We start from the raw sequence: 25197 nt of genomic DNA on the forward strand, positions 1-25197 counted from the left end.
GGTGGGGTGCGCTGGCCTAAATCCATCCACCCTAGGGTAGCCCGGCCAGTGGAAAACATCCCCCTTCCAGCTGCGCCTGGCCGAAAGGCTGCATCCCGGGCTACTAGATTTAGGCTCTGTCACAGTGATCGGCACCTTTGCGCGCTCCAGGCCTGACTGTTGAAATTCAGGCTATCTAGGAATGAGGCTGCATGCCTTGAAAAAAGGCTTCAGCTGGGGAAAAAGGCAGCAGCCTGCCTGGTGCGCACCCCGGGTTCCACTCTGCACGGGCTCCCCATTGACTACAGAGTCCAGGTCCAGGTCTCTGCCCTGCTAGTCCATAGGCTCAGCCTCTGCTGGCCGAGAGAAACCTCACGCCCGGCAGCCATGATCCCCGAGTTCCATGGACGCTGCTGAGCAGAAACAGGAGGCTGGTGAGGGCAGCAGACCCAACGGGCACAGGAGCTGGGCCTAGACGGTGACATCTGCCCCCAGCAGAGAGGAGAGACCCCCAGATGTCACCGTACGCCGAGCCACAGTCAGGGCAAGTCCCAGCCTCCCCGCCATAAATTCTGCGCACGCACAGCAGCAGACCGCCCCCCCGGCCCCGGCCAGTTCACACTCACACACAAACACCGAGCACACACACACTGATAAACATAGCAACCGAAACAAGCCCCTATAAACTAACCATGCCCTGTCTCCTCTAGGCTGGTGTGCTGACATATTGCTGGGGGGGGGGGAGGGGGGCATGTAAGTACCTACACTGATAGCATGGACACACACACACACACACACACACACACATTGACTCCTTATAGATACACACCTGCACTCCCATATCACCTTGCATATACACAGACACATCCACAAGTCCATACACATATATCCCTTGGTGTGTACACACACACACACAGCCAGTCTATACACAGCCCCAGTCCGCATTGGCGTGCATGCATGCACACACACACGTTGCTGAGCTACTCTCTCACACTTCCGCTGTGGCCTCCACTCCACCCAGAGCCAGGGGCAGAGACTTCGGGTGCCCCAAACGCCTCTAGATCACCACTTGCCGGGCCCCAGGGGAGTTCATCCCCTTCCCACCTCATGCTCCAGGTGACTGCTGGCTCACCCAGCCTTGCCCCGCTCTGCCCCCCCCCCAGCGCACCCTGTGGCTGCAGGAAAGAGGCTTGCTCACCAAAGCACTTGCTCTGGTTGGTGGCTCGGTCCATGAACACCTTGGAGGAGATAATGTTGCCAAAGGGCAGGAACATTTGCATCAGCTCGTTGTCTCCAAACTCCTGAGGAAGGTGGTAGATGAAGAGGTTGCAGCCTTCCGGACCTGCAGTCAGGGACGGGGAGGGGAGGACGGGACACACAAGTGTGCACAGCCCCCGTGGAAAAGGGGAAAGAAATGGGCTCAGCTCAGAGAACAGCTTTGTAAGAGAACCTCTGATAGGCCACCTCCCCCTCCCAAACGTCCCTACAGCTTGGTTCTCACTGTCTGCTAAGCTCTGGATCAGAGGGGTGGGGGGGGCGCTCAGAGGGCTGCCCCCACGGCCACAGTTTGAGAACTACTTATCCCAGCAGGGCCCTGGGAACAACATATGACGGCAGGATTGTGTAGAGCAACTTTAGGTATCACAGCCCCCGGTCCCCCCCAGCGACACTGGACAGTGCCCTTCAGTGATGTGTCAGAGCCTGGGCACTGATGGGTTTGTTCCATTTGCATGAACTTAGCACTGGTAGAAGCCGCTGGGTTGAGAGCCCTGGGGACTCATCGTCGTGGTCTGGACCTTGGATTTGAAGTCCCAGCTGAAAGATGACCACATGGTAAACCTCAAAGATTGCGCTGTATACACCCGGGGAAGGGCTGAGCTGGCACTGCCAACTCAGCCACTGGTCCCAGGCAGCCTACAGATTACAAACCTGCTGATTAAAGCCGTGAGCCAGGCCCTCGATGGAGCCTGCTGCACTGAGCAGGGATGGCCAAGGGAATCCACCAACGCTCCTCCCAGAACAGCCAGGAGGAGCCGCTGTAGAGCGATGCCGGGGCTCTCCCCCCCATGCTGGGCCAGTTATGCATGCCAGTCTCAGGCATCAAACCTTGGCACGGCAGGGCAGAGCACTAACTGTGCAGCCAGTGCGGGGTGATAACGATATCCTCATCCCTTTCGGGTCACATGATTGCAAGTGACAGGATGAGAAACAAATCCCCAGGCTGGGGGCCCGGAAAGTCCAAGAAGTGCAGAGACTGCTTTGGGAGTCTTCTTTTGGGGTGTTTGATGACCGATGGAGTGCAAAGGGTTAAACTCCTCTTCCCTCTCTCTCCCCACTCATCAAGGACCTGATCCAGGCTTCCTGCTGACTTCCACAGGCTGTGGATCAGGCCCTGTGTGACTGGGGACGACCCCAGAAGGGGGCTTGTGCAATTGACGTGGTTTGGTGGCGCCAACGCTGCCAGCTTTGAAGCCAAGCCATGGCTCATGTGCTGGGCTCCTCCAGAGCACTGTGTGGTGCCTGCTCACCCTCCACGGGGGAGATCAGAGCCCACAAGGCTCAGCTCCCCCAAGGGAATCTCACGAGCGTCAGAGCATCAGCCCCCAGACCGGAGCTTTCCGTTGTCCCAAGTCCTCACCTTCTCGCTGCTGCTGCTGCAGGATGGGATGTGGCTGGGGGATGGTCTGGGCTATCGGGGTGATGGTCGTGGTCGGATACATGGCTGTGGTCAACGAGATGTAACAAACCAGTTATCCAACGGAACGTGAACACAAGGGAAGTCTAGGGGAGGGCCGTGAAAGGGGACAGGTACCTGCATACTGCTGAACCCCGGTAAAGGCTGGGTGCAAGGTCTCTGCCACCGAGGGGCTCTGAGCTGGAGCGAGGGAGAGAAAGAGAAAGGAATGAAAAGGGAATCCTGGGAGAGCTACATATGCGCTCCCTGACTCTGCCGCAAGCCCAAGGGACCCAGAGCTGCTGCCAGGAGCTATGAGAAACTCCTTGTTTGGGAAGCCAGGGAAGGTTACTAGTTCTGGCTCCCCGAGGTCTCTGGCTTGTGACGTGTGGCTAAGCCTGGACACAGAGAGGGTGAGAGAGAGAGACCTAGAACAAGCAGGGATGGGTAGCGGGAGGAGAGAGAACACATAACGGAACAAGAGCCACAGCATTTCATTGGGGAGATGGTGGAGTTGATCGGATCATCTGGCCGTACGAGCCAGGAAGATGGCAATCAGAGGTCCTCCCCTTCCGCCGTACCTGGGTAGGGCACAAGGCCGTTGGCGTAAACCGTCTCCAAGGTGGGGTGGCTACTTGGGAAAGGCACCACCCCAGTGAACCCGTTTGTGATTGGCGCTACCAGCCCTGGAACTGCAGCTGTGCCCAGGAGAGGAGGTGAGTGTAACCCTGAGGGAAAAGGCAAACAAATCCCACATTAGCTTGGCCTCCACTACCCACCAATGACTCTGCACAGCGATTCATTATCCTCTTCTGGCTGGCACTGCTGCAAAGAAGCTCACAGCCCTAGAACCACCGGACCAGGAGAGACCTTGAGAGGTCTCCCAGTCCCCTGCTGGAGCCTCAGCTGGACTAGACAGGGCAGTGCCATGGGGAATAGGTACACAATGCCACAGGCCTAAATAACATTGGTAGGGCACTGCTGTAAAGAAGCTCGCAGCCCTGGAGCTCTGCAAGCCAGGGATAGTCTACTGCTCTGTTGCCTAGCCCAATGGGGCACCGTTCTTGGTTGTTACCTAAACACTACGTGGGTAAATAATAATAACAGTAACTCTGCTCTACTCAGAGCTGAGCGTGATGGGCACCTACCTGAGGTTGGGGCAATAGGGGTGGCTGGTAGCCCGTTTAGACTGACCGCGCCGATCTGCTGGATATGGCATGGGGAAAAGGTGACGCCTGGACTCAGGTAGCTGCCATGAGACGTGGAGAGAACCGTCGTCTGCTGCTGCATCAGCTGTGAAATGAAGCAAAGAGACGTCCTTTCAGCCTTGGTGCCAGGGTCCGTCTAGTAAGTTACTCAGCCCCGGGCTCCAGGGCCAGACCCCGACCCGTTCACACAGCGCCCACATGCTAACCCCACCCCAGCTACTAACTCAGCCACAGGATCTGATAGGCAGGTTTCATCTCCCACCAGCCACAAGGGGGCGCCAGATTCCAACAATCCACCCCAAATTCTCGAGCTCAGAGGGCTGCTAAGGGCGGGAGCAGCCTGGCTGGCGAGGCCCTCCCTTGCGATGGGGCGAGGAGCAGCAAAGGGAGCACTGGCCATCCTTGCACCCCGGATACTCACCTGGGCGACGGCTCCTGCAGGGACAGCTCCAGGCCAGCAAGGCACCACAAACACAACCTCGCAGCCAAACCCCTCTGAGCTTCAGCCCCAAATTGGCACCAGTGGATTTGTTCGTGGGTCTGATTCAACAGAGGAAGGAGCCGATTCCCTGCAGCTGGGCTGGGATGCGGCCGGACGAGCTCCTGGGAAGAGCCGCTCCCAAGAGGTTTATGTCAATGTCTGACCCAAACCCTGGCCTCGACTGAGCTCCCAAACTCCAGTCTCAGCCAGACCCAGCTCATAACAACCCCCCCCCCACCGCCCCAGCCCCATCTCTCTAGTACTGTAACAAATCCACGGCCTCCTGGGCCGTTTCTGGGCTGCACACCATGACCCCTCATGGCAGCAGCAAGGCTAGAACTTGAGGATCCTCCTGTTCTGAAAACATGGGTCCCTAGAGTTTGAGCTAAAGGAGAATCACTGTTAGCAGTATGGGGTCAATGACACACAGTTGAAAAGCTCTGATTCTGTTCCACAAAGGGCAGCGGTACCACATACATATTCGCCAGCTCATTACAAGAGAAGCCCAAAGGCACTTTGATGCGTTGTGGCGACAGAACTGCCTCCACCCCATGCTCCTCCTCCCAATCTTGTCTTCATCTACTCATGAAGGGAGACCTTATAAATGAACCAGACAAGTTAGAGATGCTAAAGGATTAGTAAGGCATTTCCTCCCAGCCCTCTCCCACCAGTGGACCAGTGCAAGACTGCTCTCTAGGAAGTATTCCTTAGTGTAGGGTCCAGTATGGTTTTCAATAGCTCAAAGGATGGGAATTCCACTAGGCAGCTCTGTGTGATCGCTCCCCTCACACCCTGCCCATTGCCAGGAGCTCGCTGTTATACATTGGTATTTTTCTCAGACACATGCAATCCCTTTTAGACTCCACACTAACACCACACAGTACTCGCTGGGGCTAAGATCACATCACAGACTTTGCCATACAAAATCAGAGCAATTTTGCCTCCAGAAGCAGCCTCCACCTGGTGCCTCAGAGGAAGGCAAACCGCCTTGCCCCAATAATGCACCTGGCTAACTAGGCAGTGATGCACATTGGGGGAGGGGAGGGGGAGGAAGGGAAAATTCTTCCTGACCCCAGCGGCCTAGAACCAGCATCCGTTGATGCTCTGAAGCATGAGATTTGATTACGTAGATCTTAGCGCAAATAGCTGCAAAAGTTATTAATGACCACCAAATTATCCAGCCCCTTTATAACCCTGTGATAGCATCAGACACCATCGTTTCGCACAGGCAAGAATGACAGTGAGTAAATTGTGTGACATTTGCAGGGAGGAAGACCTTTGTGTGATGATCCAAGGTGCCCAGGCTGGGTGCTAATGAGCCAGAGAGAACCCCAAGGTCTGTCTGTGTCCAGAAGCCTCAGTAGAGAATCCCCTTATATGCACTCCCCTCCTGTCTCTTCTCAACTCTAATGGATACTGCATCAACTTAACTCACCCCTTAATAAGACTGAGCATATACAGGGCCTTTGCAACCAATGTGGCCCAGAGATCAGCAAACACAGGGGACCGAAGCAGTGAGTTCTAGAGTCAAGGGGCTGGTAGCTCCTAGACAGATAAATCTAGCTTGGGCACTTCATCTGATCACTGCTGTTGAGTCAAAACAGGAGTTGGCTAAGTTGTGGCGTTAATGTCTCTTTATAGTGGCACGAGCAAGGCATGCTGGAGCAGTATTCAGCTCAGCAGGGCAGCAGTGGGATGGGTGGGAGAATCATGGAGTCACAGACATGTTGGGCTGGAAGGGACCTCGAGGGTCATCTAACCCAGCCCCTGTGCTCAGGTTGGACCAAGTAAACCTAGCTTTGTAGCTCCCATGAGATCTACGGGGGGTGGAAGGGGAATCAATAAAGTGTTTTGGCTTCTGGGCAGAAAATTCCCTTCCCTGAAGGTGCCTGCACCCCGCAGTGGGAGTCACACCACCCGTGTCACTTATGTGTGCAGGGCGCAATATTAGTGGGAAAGAGGGTGTAGTTTGACTGCCACACCCTCCCACCCCAAAGGGAATGCCACAGGTGAGGAGAGCGAACTCCTGCACCATGGCTACCACCCCAGGACCTCTGCGCAGAGCCCTCGACATGCTAATGGAAAGACCACCGAGCCGCTGTCTGGAACGCCACATGGACACTCCCTGGAAGAAGCTGCTCGTCTGCCTATGAGTCTGGGTTGTCACTATTCCCACACGGGTGGTTCTTCCAGTGGCTCCCACTTCTAAGCAAAGCAGGGATAAGCCTTGTGGTTACTGGACTGGGAGACCTCCTAGGCCAGGCAAGTCAGGGTTGGGAGTGTCGTGGCTATCTCAGTAGGTAGAACAAGAGAGGGTATCAAACCAATACCCCAGGTTGGTGCTACGTGGCGCTGCTGTCCTTGGGAGGCGATGTTAAGCCAAAGTCTTAACCATTCATGGTCCTTACGCAGGGTCACAACTGTTTTCCTTCTCTGCCCTGTGTAGGGGATTACCATCCCCATTGTTCTAACCCGTCTGATCACTTCGGCCCAGAGACCCAGCGAGTCACAAGCTGGCAAAAGACTGCCAGCGTATTATGGAGCAAACAGATCAAAAGAGGTTCCCTTGGGATCATGCAGTGCCCCCATCACTTGCCGCACTGATACATTTTAATAACGGCGTCCACTTGGCCAGGGGGCAGCCGCAACTGCCAAGTCTTCCGCGTCAGGGCTGCCCTGGAAAAACCTGTAGCCATTCCAGAGATCAGCCGAACTCTAACTCAGCACAAGCCCTGCCACTTGAGGCTGCCCACTGGCATACTTCTACAAGGACCCTGCTAGCAAATCCCTCCCCGCTACCACCCCTTCCGCATACGATGCGGGGTGCTTCAAAGGGTGACCACTGCAGAGACTCGTGACACCCTGATGTAGTGAGGGCGAGAACAGGCCAGGATCCAAACCTCCAGAGAGAGGAGAAGCCAAAGATCAGGACAAGCCTAAGGTCCAAGGCAAGCAACAATCCAAGATTAAAGGCCCAGGGCTGGGCCACAGTCAAAGAGAAGAGAAAGGGGAAGGATGAGTGTAAAGCCAAAGGGAAGGAAAGCAGGCCAAGCCAAGAGTCAAGGAGGAAAAGGCCAGGACTGAAGTCAAGGAGAAGGAGTGGGAGGCAGGGCCAGTCAAGAGTGAAAGAGAAGATGAAGGCCAAGACTAAAGTAAAAGACCTCTCACACCATGACCTCCCTCCACCCCCGCCCCTGCCTGCCCCACAACCTAACACACAAACCAGAAACTAGCATGGACAAAAGCCCCACTGCGCCAATGCTGGCCCCCTTGGCTAGGATCTTGTTACAGCTAAACTAGAACAAGGGTGGCCAGTAGTTGGATGGGGGAGCTTGAAGCAAACCCTGGGGTGCTGGAGAAGGCGATGCTGGTAGCTCAGGACAAGGCACTGTCCCGTCCAGGTCCTTACTGAACCCATGTCCCAGCAGCAGGGCATTGGTGAGAGGAGGAGTCGTCGTCATTTGAATGGCACGTAACAACAAGGTCGTTATAGGTCCTGCAATCGTTTTCCATGAGAATAGTCCATGAGCCAATCCTGGCCAAGGCCCAGCTCACTCACGTGCTGGCTCCCTGAACTCCCCACTGCAGTTCCAGTTTGACACGGATGGTGTTCTTCCTCGCATCCTGCCCCGCCTCCTTGGGCGCCCCATTCAACGGCTGCCGTATTCCCGGGCACAGGTGGCTGCATTTGGGGGAGGGTGAGGAGCGAGTCCCACGCAGGTACAGTTTGGGATCCTTTGACATGAGATCCACATAAACGACTGACATCAATTGGGGTTAGGTCTAGGCAGCTTTTCCTCCCTCCAAACTCAGACAGTGTTCTTCCCTCGTGTGCATGGCAGGGAGGGGTCCATGGGACAAAGGAGACTGAATGAAGGTTGCACCTAAGTCCAAAGTGAAAGGGGCACCCGTGGGTACAAACTCTCTCACTCCGCTCCCAAGTGGGCAGTCAGAAGGATGACCCTACCCTGGGATTCAGGAGGCCTGGGTTAAATTTTTTGCTCCAGCGTAGCCTTGAGCAAGTCACGGAGGGGACATCTACACTGCAGTAGAAGTCCTGTGGCAGAGGGTCAGCTGACTCAGGCTCATGGGACTCGGGCTGCAGGGCAGGGTGGACATTTGGGCTTGGATTTGAAACCCCACGAGGGGGCTGGGTTCCAGAGCCCAGGCTCCAACCTAAGACCAAACATCTGCACTGCAATTTGTAGTCCGGCAGCCCAAACTCCACAAGCCCCAGTCAATCATGCCGGGCTCTGAGACGTGGCGCAGTGGGTTTTTTATGACAGTGGAGACATATGTAGTCTCTCTGGGCCTTTCTACCTTACATGAGGTGGTCAGCTGACCTGAAGATGAAAATAACCAACCAGAGTTGGATGCTTCACAGGAAGGTAGGATTTGCATCATCAGATGGGACCATTGGTCCCTCAGACTTCGAATCCTGCCTCTGAGAATGGCCCAGATCCCACTGAAAATAACAGTACCACCATCACACAGCTCTTGGACAACAGCCTTTTGCTCTGGTAGCCCTGGTCTGCAGCCAAAGGACCTGAGACCCCGTACAGTATTAGGTCTTGAGTCTGAAAACATCCACTCAATGTGCAGTGGCAATCACAAAAGCGAACAGAATGCTGGGAATCATTAAGAAAGATACAGATAGTAGGACAAAAAATATCATGTTGCCTCTATATAAATCAATGGTACACCCACATCTTGAATTCTGCATGCAGATGTGGTCGTCCCATCTCAAAAAAGAGGTATTGGAATTGGAAAAGGTTCAGAAAAGGACAACAAAAATGATGAGGGGTATAGAACGGCTTCTGTATGAGGAGAGATTAATAAGACTGGGACTTTTCAGCTTGGAAAAGAAACGGCTAAGGGGAGATATGATTGAGGTCTATAAAATCATGACTGGTGTAGCGAAAGTAGATAAGGAAGTGTTGTTTACTACTTCTCATAACACAAGAACTAGGGGTCACTAAATGAAATTAATAGGCAGCAGGTTTAAAACAAACAAAAGGAAGTATTTCTTCACACAATGCACAGTCAACCTGTGGAACTCCTTGCCAGAGGATGTTGTGAAGGCCAAGACCATAACAGGGTTCAAAAAAGAACTAGATAAGTTCATGGAGGATAGGTCCATCAATGGCTATTAGCCAGGATGGGCAGGAATGGTGTCCCTAGCCTCTGTTTGCCAGAAGCTGGGAATGAGCGACAGGGGATGGATCACTTGATGATTATCTGTTCTGTTCATTCCCTCTGGGGCACCTGGCACTGGCCACTGTTGGAAGACAGGATACTGGGCTAGATTGACCCTTAGTCTGACCCCGTAGGGCTGTTCTTATGTTCTTATGAGTCTATCCCAGGCACAACCAGCAAGGAGAGAAATATAGCAGAGCCAGGTATGTGCTCCTCAATCTGAGGACTCTCCTAGCCACGTTAGGCCATGTGATCACGCCAGCAAAGAGAGAAACACTCCAGATCCAACTGTGTTGGACTAGATGCTAGGATTTTCCTGAGCACTGCAGCAAAAGCTAAGAGAGAAACCCGCGAGGACCCGGATTGCTAGGACTCACAATGCACTGTGGCACAATCATTCCCAAGGGCTAAGAGAGCAATACACCCAACCCAGGGACACTACCGGATACTAGAGAAATACATCACAACTCGAAGACTGCATATCCAGGGGACAAGTCCTAGGCATCCAAACAGCCCACAAACCTAGGGAACGTCTACACTACAATCCCGGGGTGTGATTGCAGCTTGAGCTGACTTCTCCAGGATAAGATTTAATCTAGTTAGGCTGGGTCCCGGAGCAGTGAAGCGACAGCACGCCCGTCAGCACGGGGTAGCCTGGGACTGCGGCATAGACAGACCCTACGAGAGAACTACACCAGGGCACACTTGAACTGTCTCTCAGGACTCCCAGACACTTCAACCGGTCCACTAGCTACAGCAGGCACTGTACTGAAGCCATACGTCTCAGCTCAGAAATGAGACCAGATCTCTCCCGGGGGCCCATCGGCCAACCAGTCACACCCACTAGGAGAAACACACCAGGGCCGGATTGCGTGTCTCTCTCAGGCCCTGCACGACAGGCTGAGAAGGGAACCCAGGAGACCACAGCTGACCGCTCCGGGAGCTGGTTGGTCTCCGCCAGCTCTGGTCTCCGTCGTGTCACGCCACGGCAATAGGGCCCCGCGATACTCACAGCCTGCGCGTACGCGCTGTATGGGCTGAATGGCAAGGTGAGAGACGGAGTGAAAATCCCCAGCTGCCCCACCATTTGCTGCATCCGACGTAGAGTCCTCTCCTTATCGGTGTCAGCAAACTTCACGACTAGACTGGAGGAGGCACCCTAGGCACAGAGAGAGGAGACAGAGAGAGAGACAGAGAGAGAGAGAGAGAGAAGAGCACAGCAGTGAGGGCATCGGGCAGCGTTGGCGGGAGAGGCAGGACAGAGCGGAAGAGAGGAGGAGTGTCAGCAGAGCAGCAAATGTCAGAGTGAAAGGCTCAGGCTGAGATCTGAACCCAAGAGCTAGGGGGAGCCCTGCCCAGACACACAAGCTGGCGGACACAGCTACAGACACGCACACAAGAAAACACAGTGGCTGCAGCAGGGGTGTACAAGGGCACCCAGCTGCAGGTGCAGCGCTGAGCATCCGGCTGTCCTCACACCCACACGACACACGGCCGCAGGCGCTGGCAGTGAGGTGACAGGAAGGCACCAGTACAGCACTGACGTACAGGGCACATACACACAACGGTGTATGCAGGCAAATAAGTGACACATGCATCCTAGAATAGCAATGCAAAGTCCCACAGCACCCGGGGTGACACGGAGAGAGAATGCACAACTTTACGGCAGCCATCGCTCCGGCACTCAGGACAGATGTTGCTTCCCACCCCCAAGCATGTACAAACCATGTACACCCATGCACACCACACCCCAGAATACTCACAGTCACACCCACTCTGGACACAATCGCACGCTCCTTTCTACACCCCTCCCCCCACCCCTGGGTGACGGAAAGGCAGACAACAGGGCAAGCACACCGCCATATGTATAGGTAGGTAGATACAGATGTACTCTGTCCCCGGGCACCCCTAATCACACCGACCCCAAACCAATCACAGATACACAATTGCAAACTCTTATCATCCGGGTAACGAGGCGGCACATCAGGTCACACACAGCCACATGCCTATGGGAGCCCAAATACACACACACGCCCTGCCCTGTCTGCTCACAGTCAGACCTACCGCGGCAAACACGCACCACGACCGCCACCCCTGCCTAAGATAGTCAGGATGACGGGATGCACTGGGCACACACAACCGAACGTGTAGGCAGAGCGGTAACACACACTCCCATGCAGTCCCAGCCACACAGGACACAACACACGCATGTGCTTGTTGTTCTGCTGAGCGGTGATGGGGGTTCCCAGCCACAGATGGATGGGGAGCGGTCACTTGAACAGAGATAGGGAGCGGGGGGCGTGACGGGTACCTTGGACTCATACTCACAGGCATCGTCTGGCTGCCGTGCAGTGCGTGGATTGCTGCTTGAGCCTCTGTGTGAGACGAGAACTTTACAAAGGCACAGCCTGGAGAGGGACAGAGAGCAAGGGAGACTGCAGGTGAGAGCAAACCCGCGAGGGAGGCCGGGAGCCAGGCGCCACCTGCTACTGGGGAGCGGGCCCGAGGCTGGATCCGAACCGTCCCAGAGTCTGAGATCCGGATCCTGCTGCTCAGGCTGATCCCTACAAAGCATTCCAGGGCCAGGGCCAGGGCCAGGGCCAGGAGGACAGATGGAAGCAGGCAGGATGGCTTGGCAGGTGCTCCAGCTGATTCAGGCAGACAGCTGGGCACATCAATGTCTGCCGACTCGCCTCAAGCCATGTTCCCCTCTCCAAAGCAGGCCTCTCCTCTTGCCTGCCACCCTCCGTCTTTGGCGGGGAAGCAGCCCTGACGTACAGACCCGCCCAGCGCAGGGGTTGAGTTGGGCACACCCCGGCGCGCAGAGACAGCAGGGCAGAGTCCTACCTGTGGGGCAGGTAGGAGACAGACAGAGGAGGCTCGCACCTTTACTGTTGCCATCAGGTCCCCGGAGCACGGTACATTCGTCAATGACCCCAAATGGTTCAAAGAGCCGGAGCACGTCATCCTCAGACTGCTGCTTATTTAACATCCCCACAAACAGCTTCCTGTCCCCTAGGGGCAAACACAGAAACATCAACCTTCTGTGAGTCTCGCGGCTCCGAGGACAAGGACACGGGGCATCCGGCCTTGGGCATGTAACACACGGGCAGGTAAGTTACTTTCCTTGGGCCACAATTCATTCCGGACACCAATCCAATGAGGTTCCTGTTACACCAAGCAAGGATCCTGCCCCCTAAGGGTTAATAACTCTTTGCGTTTCCTTAGCTCCTTCCATCGGAGGATCTCAAAGCACACTGAGGATGTTAAAGAGTGAAACCTCACAGGCCCACCCCCTGCAAGGTGGGTATTATCCTCCCCACATGACAGGTGAGGAAACATGATTTGCCCAGCGGGTCTATGGCAGAGGTAGGGAATGGAACCCAGGAGCCCTGACTTCTAGTTTCCTGGCTCTCACGATGAGGGAGGGACTAGCTGTAGCTCCCAGCCCACACAGACTTTAACCACTAGACCCCTCTCCTGCATCTTGAGACAGAAAAAGAACCCAGGTGTCCTGGCTCCCAGTCTCCCACACTCTAGAAATGTTGCCAAAGGGTTGGCACTCATGCCAGGAAGATGTGGGGTGGGGTGGACAGAGGGAGTACGAAGATCCCCTCCCCTCCCTCCCTCCCACTGTCCACAGGGCATGGCTTGAGAGCTTAGCACACTCTGGCCCAGGGCGGATGAAAGGCACATGGCTACATTCACGTTAGGCCGCGAGTCGCTTTAGATTATTTAATTGTAAGGGAAAAGCTCAATTCAAGGTTACTCTGGGAGAGTGTATGTGGACGTGCGGGGAGCAGAAGTGATGACAACAATGGGGTGCCTTCTTCCTGCTCCCACCCCGCCCTACTCCCTTCTCCATCACCCCCCACAAAACGGCCCCCGATCCGGCCCGAAGTCCAGGCGCCAATGTTAACGTTTTACAGCCGGGTGTCATTAGGCCGGCGAGAAACATGGCCTCTGGTTGCGTTGGCAGCGTGGAGCTCTGGTCTCTGGATCACACCAGCTGGTTACTTACAAGGCCTGACCCCAGAGATGATCCTGACCCCCATCCCGCAGAGGGGTCGTGTCACCGAAATGGCTAAATACGGCCCCTGGAACGTGCATAGGAGAAACGCCCCGCAGGGAATGACTGTGTCAGGATGAGGTTTAGGAGGAGCAGCAAGGGAGGGTTCCTTATTGTTAGTGACAGGATCAGAGGGGCTGGCTTCAAACCAAACCAATTGAATGTGATGTGTGTCAGGGAAAATAGCGAGGAGGCTGCTATCTGCTTGAGAGTGCAGTGACCTGAAAAACAACAGGTCTGCAAGCTACAATAGCACAGGGGGGCAGGGGTGGGGGAGGCTTTCATGCTGTGGGCAGCACCCACCGGCTTAGAAAGTGGCTCCCCATCTATGTAACCCAGTGCTCTGTTCCCCCCCCACCACACACACATGCGCACACATGGGGACACGTGAGGGGAGGGCCCACACGTGCTGGCACACACTTACACAAGAGCGCATTGGGAGACATGCGCACACCCATAAATAATGGACGTGACCACACACAGGCTCATGCATGCCCGGCAACATGCGTCGCACGGTGACTCCGCGGATGCTCTCAGAGCCACGTTTCCAGAGAGAGAGACGTGCAGACAGATACGCACTCCTGCCGTACGGGCAGCGTGCGGAGACAGACGTACAGCTGCGGGCACACACATGCATTCACTCACACAAACACACAGGTCTCATTCAATGTCAAGGTATTTTCATGGGACAAGCTGCCCTCTGATCAACTTGATTGAAAGGGTTAAAAGTCACGGGTCTGGCTCTTGATTTGCAACAGGGTGGATGACCAGAGAAGACAGCCCCATTTTTTTTAAGACAAAGGTTCCTGACTAATGCTGTTTGCAACACTCCAGCTTCTTAGATCTGCACAGAGTTTTAAACATTTCCATTTGCTTGTCACCGTTTTACCCTCCTCTCTGCCCTTGGACAATGAAAATAAATGGGACAGTTTCACTTTGGAGTGGCTAGTCAAGTTCATCTTATTGTAAGTATTTACTATTTGTATCACGGCAATGCCTAGCAACCCTAGTCCAGAATCAGGACCCCATGGTGCAAGGTGCTGTACAGCCAACTAAGAAGGAAGACAGCCCCTGCCCCAGACAGCTCACAAGCTAGGTGCTAGTCAGGAAGCAACAGGTGGACAAAACAAACAAGTGGGGTGTTGAGGATGAGGTAATAAAATGAACAGAGTTTAACAAACAATGGAAATGTTCAGGGTCTCATGCACATGTACTAACGCTGCAGTGTCAGGGTTGCAAACACTGCAGGGCATATCTTCTTTAAAAACACATCCGTGCTGGATCGACCGGGGGAAAATATCAGGGAAATATTTCTATTGATCTGAGACACTGTAAAAAGTCTGGTATTTTAACAAACACCTAAACTTTGAGACAAAATTGACCTGCTGGAATCCCTTTCAATACATTCCTCAGACACCCAGTACAGTAGACCACTAACCAGGCCCAATTCCTGCCCACCAAGCTATGCTTCGTGCCCAGAGATGGTCAGAATGGGATGGGGCAGCAACTGGGGAGGAGATTTATATTTTTTTTTTAAATGTGTTAGGTTCATAGATTCCCAGGCCAGAAGGGACCATTGTGATCATCTAGTCTGACACCCCCCGCCGCCCCGCCGCCCCCCCCGTATAACACATCCCCCAATACTTCCTCTTTGAGCGAGAGCAAATCTTCCAGAAAAACATCCAATTGTGATTTTAAAATTGCCAGTGATGGAGAATTTGGTTGGGATTTGCTTTTGCAAGATGATTGGCCGTTTGAATCTGAATCTAATTTTATCCAAAGTGGGATTCTGTTTGTCCAGGGACGGGGGAATGAATGGGGAAGGGGAGTGAGGATTTCAGATAAACTGTTCCCTTTTGGGCCTGTCCCATATTTTAATACAAATGCCTGTTGGTTGCAATTGTCCCAGCGAGAATGATCCTGGGCAAAGCGATATTCCTTTGGAACCATGAGGCACTAACTAGCATTGGACATGTGTCAAAAGGGAACACCATCAACTTGAAAGCGGTCAGTTTTAAAAATCAATTGCAAGTCATTTCAGGTTCTCCACCAGCCCCCTGAGCCCCATGGATATTTTGTTATGTTTTCACTATCACAATTTCCTGTTGTTTTTTTTAAATAAATGTTCCTTTTTCTCTTGTCACTGCAGGAAAGTCCCATACAAACAACACCGAATGTTTCCCACTCTCTCAATTTTATCACAAGTCTTGCAATATTTGCTGGGGGCATTTCTGAAATCTCCAGCTCTGGGAGTCCTGTGATTATGTGTGAATCTTGCTTTCATTTTTTTTTTTAATGTAAGCTTCTATCCCTCCTAGTTGTGGCATAAAGCTTGAAAACATGAACCCTTAAAGACCCAAACATCAGAAAGCAAATAAAACAATCTCAACTTTTTTTTTTTTTGGAGCCTAACTTATGAATGCTGGGAGTTGGCAATATTGCAACAGGGGAAACTGAAAAAGGACGATACATGGGAAATTTTACAGTCATTTTCACTCAGTGCTGTCCAATACGCAAACTTGGGGGAGGAGAGAGAAATAAATATTTTCCCCCTTTAATCCTTTTCTGTTAACAATGGTAGGTTAACAATGTGGAAGACTTTTATTTTGATGCCGTCGCTTTAATTAAAAATATTTTAATGATTAAAGCAAACCTCTCACTCCCCCTTGCTGCCCAATGCCCAGCCCCAAAGTCGCAGCTAATGTTCTTGATTGCATTTTCCTGGTAAAAGCTGCAGCTCTTCCCCCAAACTCCTCACCTGGCTCCTAGTCCCTTCCTATTATGGGGGCATCAGCAAGCACTTTGAAGCTGAGCATCAGTGTTTGAGCCTGCACCACCCACAGTTCTACAGCTGGCCAAGCCACCAGGAGCCCCTGGCATCTTGCAGTGGTTAGAACAGCCCCCTGGATCTGAAGCATAGAGGCTGCTGCATTATTGCCCTGGCCTGTGGAGCTATTGCAAGCCAAGCTGCAGGTCCCCCTCTTTCTCTCTGTCTCAGCCACATAGGGCCCCCCCCCACACTTTCTCTACCTTCTTTCCAGCTCTTCTTTTTCACCCTCTGATCAGCAATTTCCGAGGCTGTCCAGCAACCACGAAAATTGTCTCTTATCCCCGACTGTTGGAGTTTGAGTTCCCATGGAAACCCATTCTCGGGCAGGCCGTCGTTCAGGCAGGTTGGGGAAGGGAGGGCACGAGGAGGGGCCTAGCGCGGAGTGGATTTCTTATGGAGCGATGACGAGGAACACTGGAGGGTTTTAAGGCTGAACGGTTCAGCCATTAGAGGGAGAAACAGCAGGGGATGCTGCTCCTGTTTAAAACCCAGTGGAATTAGGTCATCTGGCCAAACAGCTGTTGGCGGGGGCGGGGGGGAAGAAGAGCAAGGATGGCTGTGGGAGAGGGAGGCGACCCCCTTGTGCAGCCCGTTACGGATGGGATGGTTCCCACGATAAATCTCACTGGGAACGCAGGGAGCTTCCTCGTCACTAATACAGTGCTAATGGGCTCGGGTGAGCAATCACTATTAGCTCAGAGCAGCAGAGCGTTCGGTGGCTCATGGGAAATCAAGCCGGCCCCTTCCGCTGGGCTGGGAGCGGAGGCGGGTGGGGAAGGGGCTGGGAAGTGAAAACCCACGATCCCTGCCTTGCAAAGGACCAGGTGATGGCAGTCGCCAAAGAGGGACCAGGGTGTCCCCTCTCATTCAGGGCCCTCCTCTCAGCTCCTTGCCCCCAGCAGCGGTGGGATTCAGGGGACAGGCCTAATCCCAGGTATCCCCCGCAGGCCACGGGGGGTGGCAGTCTCTGAGCCACGTGAAGCGGAGAACAGGGCATTCCTTCCCCAGCTCCATCCGGGTGGTTAATTCACTGCGATGATGGTTTTAAAGCTGCCCCAGGCCTGGCTTTTGTCCTTTTCTTCTTCATCATCATCATTATCATTATTATTATTATTTTCTAAAATCCCTCAAACTCATGTAAATTGCTGATTATTTCTCCCCTGCTCCGGCCTCCCTGTCTCAGTCTCATTAGCATTTCCCTTCTCCTCTGACCCTCTTTCCCTTTACGGTTTCTTTCCTCTTCCTCTTGCTCCTTGCTCTCTTCTTCTCACTCTTCTCATTTTAGTCCTTCCCTTTTTCATTTATTTTTTCCTGGTCCTGCAATTTATTCTCTCTTCTCCCTTTCTAGCCCTACTCTAGCTCGTCCTTCACTCCCAATCTTTCTCGTCTCTCCCTAGACAGCGTTCCTTTCCAACTCCCCCAGACAGATTATCAGCAGCTTGATTTCACCCAGCTCAATTTCTCACCCAGCCCCTTTAGGCCCTCCCCAGCCACGCCATTCTGTACAGGTTTTTATGCCGCCCTCATCACCACCGCGGCATTGGAGCACCTTCCAGCAGTGCATTAAGCACCATGACTCACATCTGTCACATGTGGTTTGTGCTCTCTCTCTCATCCTCTCCCCAGGGGGAGAACTGGGTGTGCAGAGGATGGCTTGCTTTGGGGGTGGGGGCGGGGGCAGGGGGTTGTTTTGAAATGCACAGGGTGCTGGTGAATATCAGAGCAGGCAGGTCAGAGAGGCATGGGGTGCTGGCCACATGGAGTGCAAGGTGGGGAGGTTTATGATGGCCCCTAATTCCTGGGGAATTCATGCCACAGCTTTGGACTGCTTCCCAAGGAAGCCCTGCCTCCTGCCCCGACGACGAGCTTCCCCCCTGCACTAGCCCTGCCAGGCTATCTTGCAATTCTGGAAAAGTGCCTTTCCTTTCTCAAGCTCCAAGTGACTGCCTGGAAGATGTGTTCTGTAGAGGTTTAATAACATCATCTTTGCAGTAACTCCCATCCGAATACACTGATCTAACCCATACAAATCACTCGGCGTGGGACGGATGGGTGGCCAGGAGTGAATTCAGTTCCACCAGTGGACAAAAGGTGTCCTCAGTTAACCTGGAGGGCTTGGGTATGCTCTGCAGCACAGAAGGATCCTAGGGCATTGGATGTGCCATATCCAATCACACCGCTAGTCAATCAACCCCAGCGTCCTGCTTTCTGTCATGGCGAGAGTAGGGGAAAGATTCCTCTCCCAGTCAGACTGCACCTAACCAGTTATGTAATGTTCTGGGGGCATGGCTGTATGTTTAACAGTGCACATATGCTCAGTATGTCACTCATGGCTGCGGCCTGTTGGAGTCAGGAATATAATGATAACACTTAGCACTTCTTCAAGCACTTTTTATCTACAACCCCTCGGTCAGAGAGGTAAGTATTGTGATCTCCCATTTTTTTAACAGCTGGGGAAACTGAGGTACAGAGTGATTTATTAAAGGGGCAGTGTCAGGACAACATGGGCTAAAAAAGCAGAACACCCATAGAAACATTTTGAAATGTTTTTTTTAAACTTCCAGGGGGAAACTTTTTTTTTTAAAAAATAACAACATCCCCCCCCTCCCCCCGTTGTGTCAGAGGCTCAGACCCTATCAATATTGGGAGAGCACCAAAGAAACTGACTAAGACAAAAGTAAAATGGACAAGCCCAGAGGTGCCAGACCCTTTGCGCAGGAAGGGCTGAATGCCAGAGATGGTGGTTCAGGCTCTCGGCAGACTCAGGCAGGAAGCACTGCGTCAGGTTATACCTGGTCCACACTGGGAAGGGTAGCTGCGCAATCACAAAGACTAGAAACTTTTTTTTTTCCCCATGAAAACCGGGATTCTGCAGAATCTGAAAATGTCCTGAGAGTCACCCATATTCACCAGACGGGCCAAGCATCTGACACCCCTGGACTAGTCCGTTTGCAGAAAGTGAGTGAAAGGCTAAAAGTCTGAAATAATGAAAACCTCATTAGATTTGAATTAGTTCCCCCTCCCCCACTTTAATAATCTACGGTGTTCAAAGAAACAAACATAAAATATAACCTGAGATTTGCACTTTAAGTGACTGGTCTAAAGCCACTGAAGAGCTGGGATTAATTAGAGTGTAAGTGCTGTTTGGGGTACGAATCAGTTTGTGGTGTTTGTAGCAGTGCACAACAGGGTCTTAGTTCATGACTGGGGTTCCTAGGTGCTATCATAATACACCTATCAGTAACTCAGAAGTTCCTAGCTCCTAGTCTAGAACTCGCACCGTTTACACCACACCTCTGAATGGAGGATTCATGCACACATCTGTATCAGATGTATGCAGGGAGCTCTCAGTGCCCAAGGATGGCTGGAAACCTGGGACAAAGGCCCAAACTGATAGTCACAAGGAAAATAAACAGCTGGGGAAGATTCAGAGCATAGAGCTCCCTGTTTTGCAGGCCCCCAGTTCTGCACTGGTGATGCATTTAGTCTGCAGAAGAGAAGAATGAGGGGGGATTTGATAGCTACTTTCAACTACCTGAGAGGTGGTTCCAGAGAGGATGGTTCTAGACTATTCTCAGTGGTAGAAGAGGACAGAACAAGGAGTAATGGTCTCAAGTTGCAGTGGGGGAGGTTTAGGTTGGATATTAGGAAAAACTTTTTCACCAAGAGGGTGGTGAAACACTGGAATGTGTTACCTAGGGAGGTGGTAGAATCTCCTTCCTTAGAAGTTTTTAAGGTCAGGCTTGACAAAGCCCTGGCGGGGATGATTTAATTGGGGATTGGTCCTGCTTTGAGCAGGGGGTTGGACTAGATGACCTCCTGAGGTCCCTTCCAACCCTGATATTCTATGATTCTATGATTCTATGTCACTAGTTTACAAGAGACAATGTGAGATAACCCCAGGCTTGCATGGGATGTGGGAAGTTACGGCTGAGTCGAAAATATGCAGTCCGAGGGCACCAGGCTAGTGGGAGGCAGAATATACCGAAACATGGTGCCTGCCACAATTCAGCCATGAAAAGGCCAATCCCTGGAATCCCATGGGGCAAGTCGGCTTTGGTGTGACCCCAGGAAAGGCTTTCTGGGGTTTCTTTCCAACCGATGGTAATAAATGGAACAAGACTGCCTGGCCCACAGTCCGTGTTGCCGCAGATCTTTGCCTCTCCAAGGGGCAGCGTTTCTCCATCACTGTGTAAGATCGCTCTATCCCGATCTGCAGACCTTGTTGTGTCTTCTCCAAGAATGGGGTTCCCTCAGAAGACTTGGTGCTCTGATCGCCAGTTCCTAGCTGGGATGAATCCAAGAGTGTGGCCCGGTGGGAAAGGGTCTGAGGTGCAGCTTTAACTCTGCCAACTGGCTGGATCCATGTTGCCCCAGATTTGCACAAGGAGCAAGCTGTGAGGATGTCAAGTGGCACCCACCCCTGGGGTGTTAACATGGTTAGAAACCACAGAGGTGAGATGCAGCCTTGGAACGAGAAAGAACAAGCTGGGGTCCAACAATGACCCCAGGAGCTGCCCCAGCATGGTGCTTGGGGATGCCCTGTTGCTGGGAGAAACCCTGTTTAGAATGAGAATCAAAGCTAATGTCCAGATCGCTTGTGGTCATTAACGATCCCCTGGCGTTCTTCACAAGCTCAGGGCTCTTAGCCCTAATATCACGGCCAAATCCGTGTAGCAGAATCTACATCCTGCCTCCCTAGATTTCCCACGCCATTTCAGTTAGATACAATATTCATCTCCCTGCCCTACACTGCAGTGTGGCTCTTAAACAGCTGCTAAGTTCCAGAGGTGGCTGCATTTCAGTGGTGAGTGAAGCGATCCCAGGACATCATCATAAGGCTTTGAGCTCCTTGCTATGGAAATGCAAGATATTATCCCTACCCTGCAGCTGAGAGAGAAGCAGCCCAGTTCCCTGTTTCAGTTCTGGTTCCCCAGCCTTCATCCTCCTCTCCATCAAGGTCTCTTGCAGGAGGCCAGGCATATCTGGGGGTTGCTGTTTCAGTCCTTTCGCTGTGGGATGGAGTTTCTCTGGTCCCTGTGTCCATGAGGACAACAGACAGTATCCTTTGAACCCAGTTCCTGCTGTATCCATATGATGCATGATCACTGGAGAAGCAACCTCAATGGGACTGTGCCCAGGTGGGAGGCTGGAGTCTGACACCAAGTGTGAGGTGGCTGGGATTTCATTCTAAGAGCATTAGCTTTGTTTAAAAGGCCAGGGCCACGGTAGGTTACGGCAAGCTGCAGTGACTTTTTGCAGAGGGTTTGCATTTATATCGGGGAGCTGCTTAGTATTCCCGCCCCTCCCCCGCCCCCCACTCCCTGCAGACTTGGTAGTAAACTCCTTTGCTTGAAACCTGACAGGGAAACAATGAAGTCCATCTCCTCCTGCCGTCTGCACGAAAGGAGCTGGGGGCATCTCAGACAGATGGGAGCTCTGCTGCCCCTGGGCTGATGGGAACTTGCTCCCGACTCCTCATTTATTCCTGCACTGTCATTCCCAGACAGGAAGCAAGATTTGCAACGTAAATACAGGGAGGAAGAGGAAAGGAGGGGACATTTCTCCACCTCCCTTGCAAGCCCATTGGCATTAACGGCTAAAACTCAGGGCAGAGTGGACTGTTGGACTCAGGGAACACCCCAGACAAATGTGAGACTCAGAAGGGATGAGAGCCTCCCTGGTGGGGCTGGGGGGTGGTAATAAAGGAAAACATCAAGAAAGGAAGTAGTGCTGCGCTGGAAAAGGGGAAGAAAAAGGTGGCTTTATACCAACGCTGTGCCCTCTAGGTTGTGGGCTGCCCCAGGCACTGGTGTGGAATACAGCCAGGGGTCAGTATGGAACTCCTAAATGAAAGCAGGACTTTGGATTAAACGGCCATAGTCTTGTAGGATGGATCTAAGTGGAACCTAATGAGAATCACTATTCTTCTCCCATGCCACATGCACACACTTCATTGCAAACTCCCCATTACCTCTTAGACCTTGATAGCAAATTCTCCTTGTCCCAGCGAAAAGCTGCAGGCTAGTTCTAGGCCTCCATCAGCTCCCCCCCAGAAGTGGCTGTGTTTCTGTGGTGTCATGTGTATATCATTTGTAGATTTATTGGAGAAAATTTGAAACAAAATTCAGAGACCTAGCAAATCGAGACTTATGCTTTCCGGCTTTGAATTTCCAAAAATGGTTCAAATTTTCAACAATAATAAAAAAAAGAACAGGAAAAAAATGCTAGTGAATTTCTTTTTCAGGTTTCATCTTGGAAAAACTGAAGCCTTTTGGAATGGAAATAGGTCCCACACCCAAAAAACGGATCTTGTTTCCAATGCAAAACAACTTCCAGCAGTTTTGAAATGCAAAATCCTTTGGGCTGAAAATCAATTTGCATTTAAAAATGTGAAATCTTTGCATTTTTCTTAAAATATGAAAAATGGCCATTTTGGCACCAATATCATGGGGGGTGGGAATCCTCCTCTGTTTCAGAGCTGTGAAATGGAAATAAACTTTTTTTAAAAATACACAAATTAAATAAACATTTTTTAACTCCTTTCTCCCTTCTCTAACAGGGACAGAGTTGCTTTGGGATGGAAGTTGCTATAGAAATGTTAGATAATATTAATATTTAATAAAACAGTCACTAGAATATTTTTAAAGTAATAAAGATATTGCTGTAGGGAAGGCAAAAATAATTAAGCACCCGATTGTGATACTCTGACTCCATTTGAATAGTGCTTTCGCCACGAGCACTGGCCCACCAAAGTCAGTGGTTCTACTTGTGAAGTAATAGGCTATGGGTTGTAACAGGATCATATCTGGTCCTGCACACAGAAAGAAATGTCTTCTGCAAACACCACTGACAGCTTTGAACTCAATTAAATGGTCTAAGAAGCAGCACGTCTCCTTTTGCTCCCCAAGGAGCAAAGTGGGGACATTAATTATTATTATTATTTTGACCAGCCACTACAGCGTACTTAGTGCTTTTACAAACATAGACAGATGCACGGTCCCTGCCCAGAGGAAGTTATGGTCCAGCACAGATGCAACAAGCTGAGGCACAGATAGGCCCTGATCCTGCACTCGGATCCATCCAGGTGGATTCCTGCACTGATGGGGCCCTGCATGGGGGGGCAGCAGTAAGTCTCAGATTGCACCATCGGGGCCTTAATTAGGCACGGCAGGATTTGATTTTCGATCGGTAAATGTCAGCGATCATTGTCAGCTTCTCTCCCTACTCATGTGTTGCGGTACTTGGCAGAGATCCCTGGGCAGCTTGAGAGGAAGAGCTGGCTGAATATTAACTCCACCCTTCCCAACACACCAGCAAACAGCTCTCTAGCTGCCTAAATCCATGTGTGCTCAGTAGCGCAGGTACATGGTTCTAGGCAGTGCAGCCTAGAAGAAACAATCTTTTTCCTTCTCTCAGGAGGAATTTCCATCACTGATAAGGGACATTTACAGAGCGGGGAAGTTTTTTTTTTTTTTTAATATGGCTTGAGGGCTTAATAAATGGGTATGAGTTTATCTTTCTCTATATTTGTGCATGTGTATGGATGGACTTGTGAACGTAGCTCTGTGAATGCACTCATGCCTACCAGTGGTGTATGTGGATGTTTTGATGTATCCCTGTAGTGTCTGTTTGGGTGTCCATAAGCATGTGTATCTGAGTATTGCTATATATTAACTGTGTACCAGAATTTGTGTGTGGTGTCTGTGAGCATCTACACATGTTTACTAGTGTGTATTAGTGTGTAGCAAAGACTTCCATAGCCAAAACCAATGGGAGTTAGGCACCTAAAGCCCTTTGAAGATCTGGGCTTAAGTGACTTAGGTCACTTATCCCACGCCTTGCTTCCTACAGGCTTAGATTTTCAGAGCGGCCTAAGGGAGTTAGATGCCTGATTCCCACTGAAATTTGGAAATCTAACTCCCTTAGGCTCGTCTGAAAATCCCAGCCTCCGGTTGGAATAAATGACTATTAATAGCGGACTTTTTAATTTTGATTTCCTGCTGATGCGAACATTGAAATGAATTCAGAAAAAATACTTGGAAATAATCCTTGAAAACAAAAATCAGCTCCTTTCAATCCCAGACACAGTACATGCAATGTTCTATTCTAAAGGGGAAAACAGCCCCACCCAAATTCCACCAGGCCTACTAAATTTCTTGATAAGGCAGCACAAGCAAATGAAGAGAAGAAAGGATAGATGCAGGAGTGTAGGAGGAAGAAGAAATGCACGATTAAGGCAGGGAAAGGCAACGAAAAGGATGTGTTCATTTGCGACACCAGGGGGTTACACTTGCTCCATCTGAAGAATGGCATCTGACAGGGGCGTGATCTCCAGTGTAAATTAACGCAGCTCGCCGCATATTCCAGCTCATAACCGCTTAGCATATGTTACTGCTGTCATGTTAATGCTCGCTAGGCCAAGGCGCTGACCTGCATCGCTGAGGAGAGCTGTGCAAATAGCTCTCAGCCGTACCGAAAAACCCCTGTTTCATTTCATTTCTGAGGGTTTTTTACTTTTTAAAAAAAATAAAAGTAAAACCAATTTCTAAACAAAAAATCATTTTGAATGGAAAAATTGAAATGTTTTGATTTTTTAAGCTTTTATACTTAGATTTTTTATTTTTTTTTGGACTGAACAATTTGGCGAATTTGACTCAAATTCGCAAAGTGGTTTGGTCAACGCAAATCTGCATTTTTCATTGAAAAAAAGGTTCTGATGAAAAAATTGGCCTGGTGCTATGCCTGAGCCTCCCCCAA

At 51.5% G+C, this 25197-nt stretch overlaps 1 protein-coding gene across 2 annotated transcripts in view; it reads right to left on the bottom strand.

The window, feature by feature from the left end:
* CELF5 (CUGBP Elav-like family member 5) overlaps positions 1-25197 on the bottom strand; it is a 57635-nt gene that overhangs the window by 1741 nt on the left and 30697 nt on the right. For both annotated transcript variants that reach the window (XM_074939658.1, XM_074939657.1), the window contains exons 4-11: positions 12425-12553; positions 11867-11946; positions 10551-10697; positions 3802-3946; positions 3235-3381; positions 2792-2854; positions 2618-2701; positions 1178-1321 (exon numbers count right to left, since the gene is read on the bottom strand). In XM_074939658.1, the coding sequence (XP_074795759.1) occupies positions 1178-1321; positions 2618-2701; positions 2792-2854; positions 3235-3381; positions 3802-3946; positions 10551-10697; positions 11867-11946; positions 12425-12553 (939 nt within the window). The remainder of the gene's footprint in view (positions 1-1177; positions 1322-2617; positions 2702-2791; positions 2855-3234; positions 3382-3801; positions 3947-10550; positions 10698-11866; positions 11947-12424; positions 12554-25197) is intronic.

This window comes from Natator depressus, chromosome 25 (genome assembly GCF_965152275.1).
Source record: "Natator depressus isolate rNatDep1 chromosome 25, rNatDep2.hap1, whole genome shotgun sequence".
NCBI lineage: Eukaryota > Metazoa > Chordata > Testudines > Cheloniidae > Natator > Natator depressus.